General features: G+C 42.9%; 1 protein-coding gene across 2 annotated transcripts in view; it reads left to right on the forward strand.

Annotated features, from left to right (window-relative positions):
- The window catches only part of cntnap2a (contactin associated protein 2a), a 316,348-nt gene that overhangs the window by 279,213 nt on the left and 19,776 nt on the right, over positions 1-17,359 (forward strand). For both annotated transcript variants that reach the window (XM_085763401.1, XM_085763400.1), the window contains 2 exons: positions 15,779-16,012; positions 16,698-16,831. In XM_085763401.1, coding sequence (XP_085619527.1) covers positions 15,779-16,012; positions 16,698-16,831 — 368 coding nt within the window. The remainder of the gene's footprint in view (positions 1-15,778; positions 16,013-16,697; positions 16,832-17,359) is intronic.

A 17,359-nucleotide genomic window follows, 5' to 3' on the forward strand; every position in this document is an offset into this window, starting at 1 on the left:
CAGAAGTCTAGATCGCTCTCGGGAGAAAGGGGTATTGGCAATATGCGTGAGTGACAGAGTAAAAGAATTGACACAACCCATCAGGTAAGTTTTAATGTCATATATTGTTTTGATTAACGAAATACAATGAATACAAGAAAAAATTGTTTTACAGTGTCAACCACACACATGAGAACTCGACCCACAGTTACCCATAAACATTCAGTCACTGAAAATAAATCCAGTCTCCTGTTTTTGGGTAGCTCGCCACGACCACTGAGGACCCTTCTACCTTACAGAACAGGAGGGACAACCACAGCAGACAGAAGTAGTGGTGGCAGAACCTCCAACCCCAGGAAGCCAAACCAAAGAAAAAAGGCATCCGGCTCAAAACAAGTAACGGGCCAAAAGCAAAGGGTTACTATATAATTCATGAAAATAAACTAAATAGTTCTCAAATGAAAATAAAATGGCCTATAAACACCACTATATACATGTTATAATAAAACAAAGTTGCTTCTTAAAAAATGTTTTAACCACTTGTATATACTTAGTGCTTTTAAAATGTAACCGACCACCCCAATATAAACAAACACAAATGCGCCAACAAGGCGGAATACCTCCTTTACATTCATCGCCTTATCTTTTTATGTTTCCTCTTTTTTTCCTCCCCACACACCCGCAGCGCGTCACATAAAACATAACACCGAGCGGGGGTTAACGTATGCACAACACAGTACTATTCAACATATATTTTAAACACACTATACACATATTTTTAATCCTTCAATTAAGCAACCAATATTAACCACCTTAAGCAGGAGGGCACAAAAAACCAGTCCGCTTTGTTTCCACTCGGGACTTTTTATCAATTACGATCACTATCAAGGCTACATCACCAGAGGGCTCCCACTTCACATACACACATACACACTCTACACACTCCGGGCACCAGGAAGAATACGGCAGGCTCGTCTGTCCAGGTTCCCGCATTTTTAAGAGAGACAGGGGGACAGGGAGGAGTTCAGTAGCGGTACACCCTCAACAATAATTTCATTTAACGAAGACGAAATACAGGTGGCTAACTTTTGAACCACTAGGAAGCTCAAGGCGCCGTAGTCTGCTAAAAACACCACTCACGTTCTCCCACCGTCTCCGTCAGCAAAACACACGGTCCGCATCCACCCCAAAACTCCACGGCAAACAAAGAACAAGGCTTCGCATCTCTGCACCGACGATTTAAAAACTTAATCCGACATGGACTAATCTGCCTTTCTATCACAAAACTGGTACTTCTGCAGCCGAAGCATAGCATGCAGCCACCTCGACGACGTCGGCCGAGGCGAGAGAGAGACAACAAAACAACAACACTCGCCCTGCACGTAACCCTGCGGCGTCTGATTGGTTACTCCGCTTAAAACGTGAACTCTCCTGTCCCCTGGAATCTTTTACACTTCCAGCAAGGCACATTGCCACACTTTTTGGGGGAAATAAACAAAACACATTATTTTTAAAACAGATGTAAATAACGTGGTAAATTAATCTTTTCAGTTATTTATTTGAATATTTATGATTTTCATCATAACTCTCTTTATTTATTTTATGTAAGATTATTTTAAATCAAACTCTATTTATTTTATTTGTCACATCTATTCTATTTATCATTTATTAATTTTTGATCTAATCAATTACTGATAGCTGGCCGAAATATATCTATATTCTTCTCTACTATAGGATAAGGGCCTGTAACACCTGGGTTTACCACCCTCCCCTTCTAAAGGTATGTGTATGTCCAATCCTCCCAGCATGAATGAAATGGCTGGGGTTACTTGGAGGATGTTTGCATAGCCAGGGTTCTGGAGTGCATGGCACTAAGCATAGGTTGAGGCCTTGGAAGATGTGATGGGACTATAGACGCAGGGATTTCCGAGTTGACCATATGTAGTCGTTCAGGTTGTTCTCTACGCCTCTGGGAAGTCCTGGGAACACTGTACCCCCCTCTCTCCCACGATGACTGGAGAGGTCCTCGTTCCTGAACTCCAAGCTGCGGTTCCTCATTGGTTTGTCCAAAGACATCCTCACAAGATTTAATTCAGAGCATCGTTCATCCTTGCTGCAGTCACTGAATGACAGAATTGAGCAACAGGAAGGCTTTCATCCATACTATTTGGTTCTGAGGGAGCCTCCGACTGCTCGGCTGAACCATGTACGGTCTCATCCTCCTGTCTTGAAATGTCAAAGGGGGCGTCCAGAGAGCTTCCAACCAGAGTCTTCTCACTTTGGGGGATCAGTTTCTCTGTGCCTTGAGATGACCTCAGCTCGGCTCAACACCTGCTGAGGTGCCTTTCCATCTCGAAACAGCTTGGCTCCTGAGCAGAGGTGTCTCCAGGGAGTGGGGTTCCTCTGATTCAGCTGGAATGATCTCACAGGCATCAACTGTACTGTCCATCTTTCGGTGCACGTCTCTCTCCTGTCTTGTTTATCAAGTTTAATGTCTGTTGTTTTTTCTTCCAGGTCGGACCGGGAGCAGGAAGCCAACCGGAGCGGAGGAAAGGGTGGGTTGTTTTGTCTCTCCAAGATGTCTCTCCCCTTGCAGGGTACTGACTCTGGCCGGGTCACAAGACTTGTTTCAATGACGTCGAGTTCAATGTCTCTCCATGTAAGTAGTTCGTAGTACTCATGTCTTCTGACTCTGAGTTTGTCATCTGCACTCAGACTCGTTTCTTGCGGCTTCCATTCTCAAACTGTATCTCGTGTTCTACGGGTTTGCTGATTAGTCTGCCTTCGGAGGATGCTCGGGTCTGCCCCGGTTAAGAACCCACCCGGAGCAAGAGGTCAGGTTAGTAAGTTGCGAAGTTTTGGTCCATCTTTTCCTCGGTTTGACAGAGAACACCGTTATGGTCACCAGCACGTCTGACCATATGGAATGTTGGGGGATTCCCATATGTCGGCCAACTTGTGTTTCCTCTGATCCGACCCTTCCTCACAAGGACTCGATCTCCTGCTCAGCGTGGATACGCCGACTCTCTTGTCAAACCGTTGCTTGATTCCTCCAGCATGTCTAGCTGCCTTTTCTGGTGGCACTGGTAGCTTACCTCTAGGCGGCCCCTTTAACGTCTGTGCAATATTGGGACTGTGACTTGGGTTCACAGCTGGATGGGAGGACCGAACGCCAAATCAACTGGGAGCCGGGGTTGCCTGCCGACATTATTCGTAGGGACTGCATCCGGGTCAAGACCTTCCCGTGCCGTTATAGGGTGCCCTAGAGGTTGCAAATTTCGCCAGCAAAAGACTTGATTGTTTTCGAGGAAGTGCCCAACATTGTGGAGGGTCCTATTGAATCTCTCCATGGATTCCCCTGGGGTGGGGGGTAAGGAGGTCGTCCGACCTTTGACTGCCAGCGATGGCGCACTGTTCTTTGATGGTGCGAGATTAAAATTGGACCTGGTCACTCAGAGCATTTCGGACATTCCATAATGCACAGGGAAGTCTTCCCATAAGCACTTAGCCACAGTCTGCGCTTTCTGGTTTCGCGTTGGTATCGCGATGCGTACTTCGTGAATGGTCTGTCAGTACAGTATATCTTTTGTGTTGCTCCGATCGGTCCAGATAGAAAAATCCATGCACGACCAGCTCCAAGGGCCTGCTGGCCTTGATGTTACAAGAGGAGCTGCTCTTTCGTTTGGAGTCTTTCGGCGCACACCAGTTCAACCTCTTGCTCTTCGCTCTACATATGGACATTCAGGCCAAATAGAATCGTGACCTCACGATGGTCGAGGGTCGCTCTATTTCTAGAGGCCTAGACATCTGTAGCCCTCTCAGTGCTGTGGCTTTCTTGAGTTCAGTTGGTCTAGAACAGCTGGTGTGTGACTCGTCCATGTTCTTGTCGCGTTATGTCACATCCCTCTCAACTCAGACCGTTCATTCCGGAGCCACAAAACAAGTTTCTGGAAGCTCTTGTCTAAAGGTAGGTGATGGATGTCTCCAGGACTCCTTGTGCTCAATGACCACTCTGAGTTCAGGGTCGGCCTGTTGTTTGTTCTCCACTCCTCTTCAGTCAATGACAATCAAGGACGGCCCTGGTCTTCTTCCTGCTGGCACCATTGGGCAGGGCCTCGGGAGGACAGCGCGAGATTCGACCAAGTGCAATGATGGACATGTGGGTTCTTGTGGACACTCAACACATATTGCCTCTCATATGGCCTTCACACATCTGGAAGAACAACATCTGGACTCTCCTGATCCTTCAGGTAATGTAGGAGTGAATTGTATGAATCATTTTCACGTTCCTGTCCTCGACACCAGCATCTCAGGGAGCTCCCCATGTGGTCGACGAGAGAGGGTCCGTTATGCATCCTGATTCTGAGTTCCTGCTCTTACTGGAGCTTGAAGTTGAATGACGATAGAGCTGATTAACCACCCTGTAACTCGTGGCATCCAAACTCGGGAAGTCAGGATTGTAAATAAGGGATTTCACTGTCGGTGATTGACAGTGAAGTCGGACGTACAAGTACCACTAAACTTCGCAGTGACAGCCCACTTTGCGCCGAGGAATTCTAATTTGTGAGCAGGGTATTTTGCCTCACTCTTCGTTCAATCTCTGCTTGCGAAAGCGACAGCCCTATCCGTCCTTCGTGGTTCTTGATACAAGGCCGCACCGAGTCCGGTCTGCTTGCGTCGGTAATGAAGGACGTATGGGGTTTGGGGCTTCTGCCAAATCCCAAGACAGCGCGGGAGGTGGTGAGCTTTTCATGATTCCTCAATACGCTCTTGACATTTCGGGGGTCCACCTCTTCCCAAAGGATTCCTTCGGATGGAAGTACCTGTGAGTTTTTTCTTTTCCTTGGATGTGTTTCTGAGAGGTGGGTATCCAGAGGTAAGGTCATTTAGAGGTTTTGTGATCTTGAGTAGTTCTTCACCAAACCGTCTGTAGTACCCAGAAAAACCCCGAAGAAAGGAGCGCAGCAGTTTGAGGTTCTCAGGTACTGGCTAGGTCTTTTAAGGCTTCAATTGTTGCGGATCTGTCTCAACGCCGTGCAGGGGCGACGCTATGACCAAGATACTTCACGGCGGTTTGGAAAAACTTACTTTTTCTATGGACAAGTTCCAACATATTCTTTAAGTCGGTTGAGGACTGTAGTAATCTGACTCGTGTTTTGCTCCAAAGGTATCCGGAGGAAGGATGCTGAGGTCGACGATGTTGAAAACAGGCTTCTTGCGGTTGAGATCGCCTCACACTCTCCATCCAATCGCTGCAACGTAACTTGGTGCGTTGGTACCCTGGGGCATTCTATTAAATTCCAGGAAGCCGAGGGAACTACGCACGCCGTCTTCTGATTTTATCAGTCTCTTCCATTTCGAATTGGTAATAGCCCAGATTTTAAATCGAGGACTGACAAACCACTTGGCGCCAGTCACAAGAATTGAGAACATTTTCTAAGTTTTGGTAGAGCGTAGCATCCTTTATTGTTCAGTGAGTTGAGTTTCCGGACGTCGATGCACCACCTCACAGAGCCATTTTTCTCCGCACGACACCAATGGGAGCTGCGAAAGGGGGTACTGGACTCACGTATGACACCAGAATCGAGCAGTCTGAAGATGTTTTTCTTAACTGCGTTCGACATCGTGTGGATGGATGGTCTGGGTCGGTGCTTGAAAGGAGTGTTATCGCTCAGCTTGATGTGATGCTTTTACTTTTGTTGGTATGACCCCAAAGGTCATGTGTGCTGGAGAAAAAACTTCAGCAAGCTATTGAGCAGCCATTGTGATTCGCTTTTCACTACGGTGGTAATGGGGAATCCCCAAAATCAAACTCAATTTTGTTGGATTCAGGAGTTGAATCGGCAGGGGCTCCTTTCCCATCAATGCTGAAAGGCGTGAATCTCAGCCAGCACTGTTTCGTGGGAGCTGGTGACGTCATCTGGGTCTCATTCCTCAGCAGGATTGACATCGAGCAAGGGCGCTTGAACAGGTAAGTTATTTGTAGCACAGGGAGCTAGCAACCAACATCGCCAGGAAAAGGGACGGACGCAGGACGCTTCGGCTCTCTAACAATGCCCCACTTATCCTGTGTGAAGCACCACTTGAGGTGGACTGCCCTCCACAACCGACCGTGCTGCCGCTGCACCTTTCAGGGGTGTTACTCCGCACTTTGATCAGCAAGAGCTCAGGTTACTTGCTGCGTTTTTCCGTTACTCAAGGGATTTTCAAAAACCACTCTGTAGCCAGGAAGGAATGACAGAGGGCGGCAATCTGTTTCTTCATCATAGCTGGAATAGAGGCCGTCAAAGAATTGGTGCCGATGGAGGGACTGAGACAAGCTGCTAACCTCAGGACCACCAACATAACGTAGGTACTTCAATTTTCTTTTCCCAAAAAATCCTCTGGAACAAACGGTTAAGCTCCACGTACCCGAGGTAAGGCACCGTTCTCCCTTGGCTCCTTACATGCCGTTACATCCAAAGATCGTCCAGCGATTTCAAGGAATGATGGGACAGGTGAGTCTGGAAAAAAAGGGACCCAGGCGGGAACTTATAATATATGGATAAATTTGATAAATTGATTTAGAAATAGATAGATGATGAGGTACGTTATATAAGTGATAGATATATATTATAAAGATTAAAATAAACGAATAAGATCGATGTGAGATTGCATGTGGAGATAGTGTGCATATAAATATTGTGAATAGTGATATAAGATAGAATGATATGGATAAATAAATAATTGATATAATAAATATTATTAGTATTATGATGATTTAATTGATCTATAGGAAATAATAGATATGATAAAAATAAATAGTGATTATATATTCTTGATATAATAGATTAAAATGGCATAATTATATGGTAATAATTTTTTTTATTTTGAAAGAATTATGTCGCATTAGATAATATAGTGATTGGATAGATTATAATATATACTATAATAGATATGGTCTGAACATATATAATAAGATGAATATAGTATAAATATTATTAATATAGTTAAATATATCTCTATAATAGATAGATTATGTAAAATATAAGATTAGGTGATAGATTAAGAATATAGAGATTGATGATATATAAGTGGAATAATAAATGAGAATTATAATAATAATATAAGATGATGATTAGGGTTTGAATATCGATAAATTTAGCATAGAATTATTAATATAAGGATATAGAGATTATTTGCTTATTGATAGGTTTTATATAGAAATTAAATACTAGGATATTGATATATTATAGTGTGATAAATTATATTGAATTTAATGAATATATATAGGAATATATAGATTTACTGATGATATAATATAGAAATAGATTGCTATAGATATTTCATGATAGAATATATTGATACCAGAAAATATGAATAAATATAAGCAGGAAGGATGATATAATTTATAATTTTAAATAAAGATAGATGATATAGAATTATAAATAGTGAGGGAGCGATATAGAATATATTATATATGATAAATAATGGAATATATAAATATAGAATTTTATAGGATATTAATGAAAGGATAGTGGTTCAAGATGTAATATTGATTTAGACCAAGGAATGAATCGGAAATAGAGTATGATTTATAATAGATATATTTCTAGTGGGTCACCTGGATCCGTTATCTAGCAGGCAGTTAACTTTGTGGCCTTCAATAGTGAACTGAGCAGTGCTTTTGTTCCAACCCAGCTTGGGCGGCAGTATGGTGGAGGTGGTGTTAGCATTACCACACTTTTAGCCACTTGCTTTGTTTTTCTAGGGCGTATGGTTGATCTTTTAGTCCTGTTTGCCCTGCAACAGGGGCTTCTAGTAGTTTAACTGCTGGATGCTAGGGCTGCATTTTGCTGATCCCATTGCCGTTGTTTTTCTCTAAGAAGCTGTCTCTTTTCCTCAACGAGGAGGGGGTTGGGTTCACTCTCACAGTGGACTGCCAGGTGAGCGTCTCCACCGCAGCGGAAAACAGTACCATGGACGGGGCCTATTGTTTGCTGTTGGCCAAGAACTGGACTGTCGCTCACTCTCTTGTTGGGTGGCTGGTGTCGAGCTGTCATGGAGAAGTCTCTTGAGAAGGCAGGCGATGGTATCTGATGACTCTGAACTTGGGGTGGGCTCACCTGTGCTTGAAGAAAGGCAAGCTGATGTTTCAATGCTTTAATCTCTGTGGCTTCTAGGTGGGTGCTCTTTGCTTCCTGAGTTGCTTTCCTCATATCTGCTACTTGTGCTTGAATGTCAGTAATTTGTCTTTTCAATGTGCTGATTTCATTTGTGTCAGGACAGTTGACTTTGGCTTTGCGTGGAGTTGTAGTCTGCATGACAGCAACCTGGGCTTGTATTTCGTTGAGCTGTTTCTTTAAGACGTCAGTATCTTGTTACTTCTTTCTCAGGTGTAGCACAAACTGTATGCAGCTAACTGTTGTGATGCAGCTCTGAACTTTGGGACAGCAGGAATTGGTTTGTGTAGTCCAAGGTGTTTTTTCATGCGGTTATGTTTACTTGCCTGTCTGTCTTCCTCCGTTCTAATCAGAAGCACCAGTTCAGCAAACGAGGGCGGTGCATTTGTTTCCGCTCCAGCTGGAGATCAGCGATCAAGCCATCATTCCAGCAGCCACGACAGAACTGCTTCAGGAGGTAGCGGTTTCGTTCACTCTCGGCGATACCACCTCGTCTGACCACAGCCCTCAGAGCAACTTGCAAGCGGTTCAGATAGTCAGTCGGCTTCTCGTCGTTGTTCTGCAGCGTACCATAAGCTTAGCCAACAGCTCATCTCCATCCTCTACAGAGCCATAGACTGAATCATGTAGCTGAAGATACACTGATGGCAAAGCCTGAGGGTGACATGCTTGATAACATCAGTAGCTGGAGGCAATAAGCTGTCTAAGATCTTGCGTGTTCTGTGCAGGTCAGACTGGAGGGATCTGTCAAGAATAAATCAACATTTGCTCTCCAGGTGTCAAAGTCAAGTTCACTGTTTGGACGAGGAAACTTCCCAGAGAAAGGTCTGATGCGAAATGAAGGAGTGCATGGGAGGACATAGTTCATTAGCTCGCATGACATGTTCAACAACGATCGGTTGTACAGCAGGAGGATTAACATCACTCATGGTAAGTACTGAATGTGTCACTGCAGCACTGTCACCATTACCACTGGCTTTGATGGGACTGGGACGCTGGGTGTTGAGTGTTCAAGTTAGCAGCCATGCTAGGCGATGGAGCGGCTGTCAACAAGAGGCTGCAACTGATCATTCACACTGATAGGTAAAGACGTTACCTGTGGACTCGGAGCAGCGGCCTCGAGCCTTCGCAGAGCTGGTGTTGATGCTGCTCGGGCATCACCTCTCAATCCACGCTGATCACGATGGGTGAAGGAGATGGTGGGAACACAGCTGGTTTTAGTTCCTGACTATCTCAGGTGAGACAGATCCAAGCAGGAGAGAGGGCTGTTGCACGACCTGTGATGGCGCTTTAATATTTTCAATCCCCTGAACAGTTGCATCAGATGTGTTCAACTGAGAGTCTTCGACTGGTGCAGTGTCAGCGGGGAGGTTCACAACTTTACCTGCACTCATCTTCATCAGTTCCTCTTGAAGTACACTTTCAAATGACTTCCCACTTTTATCAGCTATGGCTTGCAGTACCTCAAGATACCCCTTGGTGGCGCTGCTGCTGGCAGTGCTCTAAGGAGAGCACCTTAAAGGTAACATTTGCATTAGCTGAGCTCTGATACTCTTTTGGCAATATAGGTCTAAATGTGTGCATTGCAGAGCTATTTGAAAATTCCACAATGGAGCAGAGATGATACTCTGATTTTGGATCATCAATGACTAGTACTCTGCTAATAGACCCATAGCATTTCAGGTGGCTCTCAAGCTCCTCATCTACTTCAGTTTGAGTTAACCCAATAACAATAACTGAGTTACGAACATTTATCTTTTCATCTTTCACTATATCCATTGTACTATATTGTTGCTTACCCTTTTACTCGTGTCACTCAATAATACTCCACTTTCTCCTGGCTAGCTCGCCAAGTTTCTGTAACCTGCCTTAGCTCTAATTGTTGATTTTTTAAAACTAGGAGATACAGATATTTTATCAGTGCATTAATTACCTCGTGGACTAGTAGATCAGAAGTCTAGATCGCTCTAGGAGAAAGGGGTATTGGCAATATGCATTGAGTGACAGAGTAAAGAATTGACACAACCATCAGGTAAGTTTTAAGTGTGTTATATTGTTTTGAATAAAGAAATAAAATGAATAAAAGAAAAAAATGTTTTACAGTGTCAACACACACATGAGATATCGACCACAGTTTCCAATAAATTCAGTCTCTGAATAAATCACAGTCTCTGTTTTGGGTAGCTCGCCACGACCACTGAGGTCCCTTCTACCTTACAGAACAGGAGGAAATCCTCAGCAGAAGAAGTAGTTGTGCAGATCTCAAACCCAGGAATCCATACCAAAGAAAAAGACCCGGCCTATAAAGGCCAAAAGAAAGGGTTACTATATATTCATGTAAATAAAATATATTTCTAAATGTAAATAAATGCATATAAACACATATTTATACATGTATATTATAACATTGTTTCTTAATAATTGTTTTAACCACTTTTTACTGTGCTTTTAAAATGAACCGAACACAATATAAACATAAACATGCGCCAAAATGGCGGAATACTCCTTTACATTCATCGCCTTTCTTTTTCCTCTTTTTTTCTCCACACCGCTCGCTCTCATAAAAAATACACCGAGCGGGGGTTAACGTATGCAAACACAGTAATATTAAACATATTTTTAAACACTATACACATATTTTAATCCTTCATTTATCCATATTAACCTTAGCAGAGGCACATTTCAGCTTTGTTCACCGGACTTTTATCAATTAAGTTCAGGCTACTCACCAGAGGCTCAAACTTCACATACACACACACACTCCGGGCACAAGGAAGAATACACGGCTCGTCTGTCCAGGTTCCGCTTTTTTAAGAGACAGGGACATGGGAGTTCAGTAACGTGTAACCTCAAAAATATAATTTAACGAAATACATGTGGCTAATGACCGGAGCTAGCGCCGTAGCTGCTAATAAACACTCACGTTCTCCTCCGTCTCCGTCACAAAACACACGGTCCGCTTCCAACCCACGGCAAAAGAAAAGGCTTCGCTCTCTGCACCGACGATAAAAACTTAACTCAGACTTGGAATATCTGACTTTCTTTCACAAAACGGTAATATCTGCAGCCGAAGCTTAGCATGCAGCCACCTCGACGACGGTCCGGCAGAGAGAGAGAGAAAAAACAACAACACGCCTGCACGTACACCCTGACGGCGTCTGATTGGTTACTCCGCTTCACATCACGTGAACTCCTCATGTCACCTGAATCTTTTACACTTCCAGAAAGGCACATTCGCCACACTTGAAATAAACAAAACATTCTTTTTAAAACAGATGTAAATAAACGTGTGTATATTAATCTTTTAAGTCTATTTATTGACATATTTATGATTTTAATCATAAATCCTATTTATTTATTTTATGTAAGATTATTTTAAATCAAACTCTATTTATTTATTTGTCACATCTATTTATTTATCATTTATTAATTTATTGATCTAATCAATTAACTGATAGCTGGACTAGGATAAGGGCCTAGTAACCTGGGTTACATTTGCTTTACTTCACAGTGCCAGAGTTAAATGTCACTGAGGTTACAGTTGTTGTTGTTGTTGTCATGTTTCAACGAGCTTCATTGTCTGACAACCCACTGTGATTCTTCCTGTGCTCAGTGATTCTCCTCACTTCTATTTAGTTTGGAGCTGTCGTGTTGAAAGTGTTTGGGCTTATGATAAAAGCCATCGATTGAGAGTGATATTATGCTTACCCACCAATTCTCCCTGAGTTTAGAGAGCACTCACTGAATGTTAATACTGTGCAGATGCAGAGCTGAGAGATCAAACTACAAAAATAAAATGCAAGTCACTTCACTAAACGAAAAGGTAGCTGTACTGTAGGTTTTTGAAGTTCAGAGATGAGAAATGTCACACTTCAACTCGCACTTGCACTGTTGCACATTGCTAAAACATCATATTTGTTTCATAGGGATTCATTAGATACACTATTAAAGTTCTACTTCCCAAAACAAGTTTTCATAAAATGCTCAGGGGAGGAGAGCAGCGGCGCTGTCAGAGGCTTTCTGCTCGCTCCCAGTCAGAGTTGATCCCTGACACGTGAATTAATTTGTTTCCTAAAGCCGAATAGTGTTTTTTCCCTGTGCACTTGGCAGGGGGGTGACAAGATGACAGAAAAGCAGAGTGTGTGTCAGTGTGTGTGTGTGTATGTGGTGTGGAAGAGGGTGACAGTGTGTGGTGATATGCTAGTGTAAGACATGAAAAGACCTCCTCTGAATTCTGTCATAACCAATCAGGCATTTCAGGATTTAGAGAATAGAGATTACTGTCTGTGTGTATGCGTGTGAGTGTGTGTCTGTGTGTGTGTGTGTGTGTGTGTGTGTGTGTGTGTGTTTGTGTGCATGTAAGAAAGAGAGAGAGGCAAACAAAGGGAGAGAGCACACCCTTGTGTCTATTTGTTTTTGTGCATGGCATGTGACGCCCCTCTTCCTCCTCTGTTTCTTCTTGTCTCTTCTGCTCGCCCTCTGCTTCCAGTTCTTACCTTCTTTGTTCGCTCCTGTTTCCCTCACTCTTCACGCATGACCCCTCCTCTTTTCTTCTTTTCTCTTGTGCTTTCTGTCTCCTCTCCCCTTTATCAAAGTTTCATCCCTTCATCTTATTGCCTCTCTTTGTTCCACTCTACTGACTTTCTCAAACCTTCTCTTTTTTGCCAAAACCATGTTCGCTTTGTTTCCTTCTCCTCCTCTTCCACTTTCCCTCTTCTCCTCTATTTCTGTCTCCATCTCTGATTCTACTCTTCCTCCATCTTTTATTCCCATCTCATGTTTACTCCTTCTACTCTCTCCTCTTCCTCTGTTCTCATGTATTTCTTGTCATTTTTCACTCTCTCCCTCTTTGATCCCTTATTTCTCTATTTACACCCCACTGCTCTGACTCCCCCTCTCCCTCCTCCCTTTTTCACCCCCCTTCCTCTACATTTCCATTTCTTCTCTGCTTCTTCTGTTTTCAGCTTTCTGTCTCCTGCTCCGAATCTCTCCACTCCTCTCGCTGTAATCTCCCCCTCTCTCCCCGTCCTCCCAGTCAGTGAAAAATGCATGAAGCCAGCCATAATTGCATAGTGCATTTCCATTGTATCCATATTTACACACAGCTCAGGGGACCCCGCTGTATTATTATTACACACTCTCATTCTTCTGCTTTTCTGCCTTTGAGGGTCACATGGACTCAGTGTGCACATGTACATACAGAAATGGACACGCGCACAAACTCACCAAAACACACACACACCTGTACCTGTAGGGTTTTGACCTCTTGCACAAATTCCGTTTCCAAAAGTTTTCATCCACTGACAAAAAAACACACACAAACATAAAGAGCCCCTGCCCTGGGGCAGAGTTTTCTAATTCTCTCTTATGCTTCCAGACAATTGTGTGTGTTTGTGTGCGTGCGTGTGTGCGTGCGTGCGTGTGTGTGTGTGTTGCTGCGGAGACTGTGGGCAGCTAGCCTGAGTCGTTCTTCTTTTCTTCTCAGCAGGACAGAGAGGGCGGACACGAGCTCCATGTTGAGCCCACATAATCAACAGTTTGTGTGAAATAAGATGAGATTTAGTGTTTGTATTCAAGAGGCTGGCAGGATGGAGATCTGTTACACAAGTTAAAACATATTGTATCAAAACCAGTTTTTTTTTACAAAGGCCTGAGTTTAACACATCTTCCCACATCCCCCTTTAAATTTTAGGACGTTGGCTAACTGCACCTGTTAAACTTAATATTTGAGATTGTTTGTTATGCAACATTACAATGCAGTGGCCATGTCCAGTCCAGATTTCATTATATTCATGGTCATAGTTTGAAAAATCTTTGTGCTGGCATAATGAAATACGTATTTCCAGTTTTTTTCCAGCCTACATGACTATGAAACATGTTTCTCAAAACCAAACAAACTACTGGCTGCATTTGCAAGCAATTGACAGTTAAGGTTAACATGTGTCCTCCGCAAACTGATTTTTGGAGGACAGAATTTTAATTTGCTAATGCCAGATTTAGAGTGAAAAGTAAGAGACATAGCCAGCAGATAAGGACTGATGAGGAATGTTTTAATGGGCGAGCCTGGTTTCATCAGTTGCTAACAACTTTACAAAATCACTTTCTGTCTGATTTCACCCTCTGTCAGTTTAACAAAATAAAAAACTGCTTTGAGCTCAAAATTAGAGCAGACGCTCAGAAAACATTGCAAAACTTTAATGATAATTATCCCAAATGTTATTCTTGAACAGTTCCATGTTGTAAATGAAAAATTCATTACTTTCATTTTAAATTTTCAAATTGCTAATTGTTAAATTTTATTCCAGCTTGTTTTTTGTTATTTTCAATTTTGCTGAGGAGAAAAGAAAATCACTGAAAGTATAAATAATTCAGTTTCATCCAAATGAGATGTTTTCGGCTGGTTTTCCCAACTGGTCTGCATGATACATGAAGTTATGTTACTGTTAATAAAACATACTCGCTGGGAAAAAGCAATAAAGCCAATAGACTTGTCTCTGGCTGAGGTAAGAAGCTAACTTTATTTTGTGTGATATCACTAGTCCGTGGTAATCTCTACTGAAGCTTGTCACACTGTTTGTTTATTCACACACTGGTTTGTTACAGCTTTAAGGAATTCAATCAAGCATGTTGTAGCTCTGACGGAGATCCCGCATTCTGTCGAATTGAAGTCTGATTCCGTTAATACTCTGCAGCACGAGCCTCGACAGACGCTGAGCATTCAGCTATTTGAAAACTTCACAAGCTCTCTGCCTGGTTAGCACAGAACAATTGGTAAAATGGGTCTCTCCAGACTTTCCAAAGCTTGAAACTACATCAGTGCACAGAGGAATGGAGGATAAAATTGTGGTGTAACTCAATGGAGGCGAGGATTTGCCTATACACCAGTACGACTCAGAGAACTTGCCCATTTTCTAGTAATAAGCCTTCTATTAAATTTAAGTAATGTAGCTTGAAGTATTTATTGTACTGTGTCCGGTGAGAGACGATGGGTGAAGTGAAGCCTTAAAATAAGATGCATAAATGTGTTCACTTACTATTCCTCTCTCGTAGGGGGGTGTAGAAATATATTTTCACTGCTGCCACTGAGGGAAGGCAAACATGTCAAGGCATATTCTGTGGCATTTACACACACATACACACACACACATAACCCTAGGCTCTCAGCACTCCCTGTAACTATTCTCTTTAATTTCACGCATATTGTGCCTTTTATCTCCTTTGTAACTGACACACGGACATTGTGCACGCAGGCACATACACACCAATAAACACAAACAAGGAGCGTAACAGAAGTATAGAAAAATAAGGTCCCTTCTTCTCAACACTTGATTACGAGAATCAATAAGCCTGCTGGAATGGCTGGAATATGCCATTAGGTCTGTTAATGTACTGGTAAACAATGTATTGTTTGGTTTCAGATGCTGGAGCACAGCAATTTAACACCCACTTTACTACACCTCCCGAACACACTCATTTTTATGTGTGTGCTTACTTCTGTCTGGCCGTTTAATATGTCTGCCCTGTTGTGTCTTGGCATGTGTGCTTGTGAGCTCTATGACTCTAAGGTTTCTTTATTTCTTTCTTTCTTCATTTGCTTTCATCATTGTTTTTATTAATTCTTCTGTCGTCTCATTCAGATGTCGGGGGTTTCTTCGAGGCAGGGACGTTGGTCAAGTACAACTTCATGCCTGAAGCAGTCGCAGGAGCCAGTAGAGACACAAAGATCACAACACACCAGCTGATGCCACATGAAGTGAATCTCACAAAGGAGGAAGTAGCTTTTAGTTTCAGCGCGTCCAGTGCTCCAGCGATTCTGATGTATGTGAGCTCCAAGACACAGGACTATCTGGCTGTGGTGTTAAGGCAGAATGGTAAGACCCACACACACACATACATGCTGTTTGTGGATGATCACAAGTGAGAAGTCTGCTTGGCGTAAGGCTTGTTAGAGCTGCAAAGCACATTTTAAAGGCTGTCCTTGCAGCACAGTTTGGAAAGTTGTATAATCTCCAAAAATCCTCTTCAGTTAGCAGACTCCCACTGAGCAGCTGACAGCGGCGAAGTGCTTTGATAAAATAGAGGTAATAAAAATTTGACAGTGCCATCTAGCGTTGCAGCAATTGATGTGCACAAATAAAACCACAAAATACTCACACTGCTCAGGGGTGCTGCAAGAAATTCTTGGCCCTTCTGCAAACGCAGCGCCCTGAGACAGTAAATATATAATCCCCTGTCAAGCTGTTGGTCCTCTGAATCATTCAGTTCTTCCCTCTCAACTCCTCACCCCTCCTGCATCATCACTTCCCGAAGAAAACTATATTTTAAAGTTAAGTTCAAGAAAACAGTGGAATAAACCAATATAATTATAATGAACAAAAAGAATAAAACATGTTTTCAGGTGACAATAAATAGATTCGCCAGAAATCATGTTCGTGTGGGAGAAATATATAGAAGATTCCGATATTGATGTGAGGACTTGCATGAATCATTTAAGAAGAGTGGAAAAGAAGTTGTTGATATTTTTGCCAGACCAAAATATCCCCTGTGTGCCTTCAGGTTCAATGCAGGTGCGGTATAACCTGGGAGGTCTGAAGGAGCCATTTACCATCGATGTGGACCAGCGTAACCTGGCTAATGGACAGCCTCACAGCATTAATATGTCCCGTGTCGACAGGAGCATCACCATCCAGGTACAGAGCACACACACAAACATCTGAACACACATTTGAAGCTTTTGTGTTAAGTATAGAATCCCCAGTGATTTCAAAACCCTACTTACAACCATGGAGTGCCGAGAACTGCCATCTAGCAATATGCAGACAAAAACTTAACATGCACATACTCATTCACAAGTACATAATCACACAAGACCAGATGGTTTGAAAAAAGTCAGAGGGGAGTGCAATGTCCCGTTCTGTCTTCTGCTGTGATGAAACGGCTTGTCCTTTGCCTCTGTTAATCCACTTCCAGTAAACAGCCTAAGTATAGCAACGGAGAGAACGCATCGATCGGTGTGTGCATGTGCCCGTGCATGACAATGTGTTCGTTCATGTATAGTTGTGTGTATCTGGGTGCTCTTGATTTTTGTGCAGCTGCACAGCTTAGCACGGATCAATACAACCAAACATCAGTCAGTAGCTGTCAAGGATGGAGAGAGAATTCAGCTAAACTATTATAAGCTTTGTTCTGGGCTAAAATGCCCAGATTTGGCTGCAGGC

This window comes from Trachurus japonicus, chromosome 20 (genome assembly GCF_045865225.1).
Source record: "Trachurus japonicus isolate A0001 chromosome 20, Traja_1.0".
Classification (NCBI taxonomy): Eukaryota; Metazoa; Chordata; class Actinopteri; order Carangiformes; family Carangidae; genus Trachurus; species Trachurus japonicus.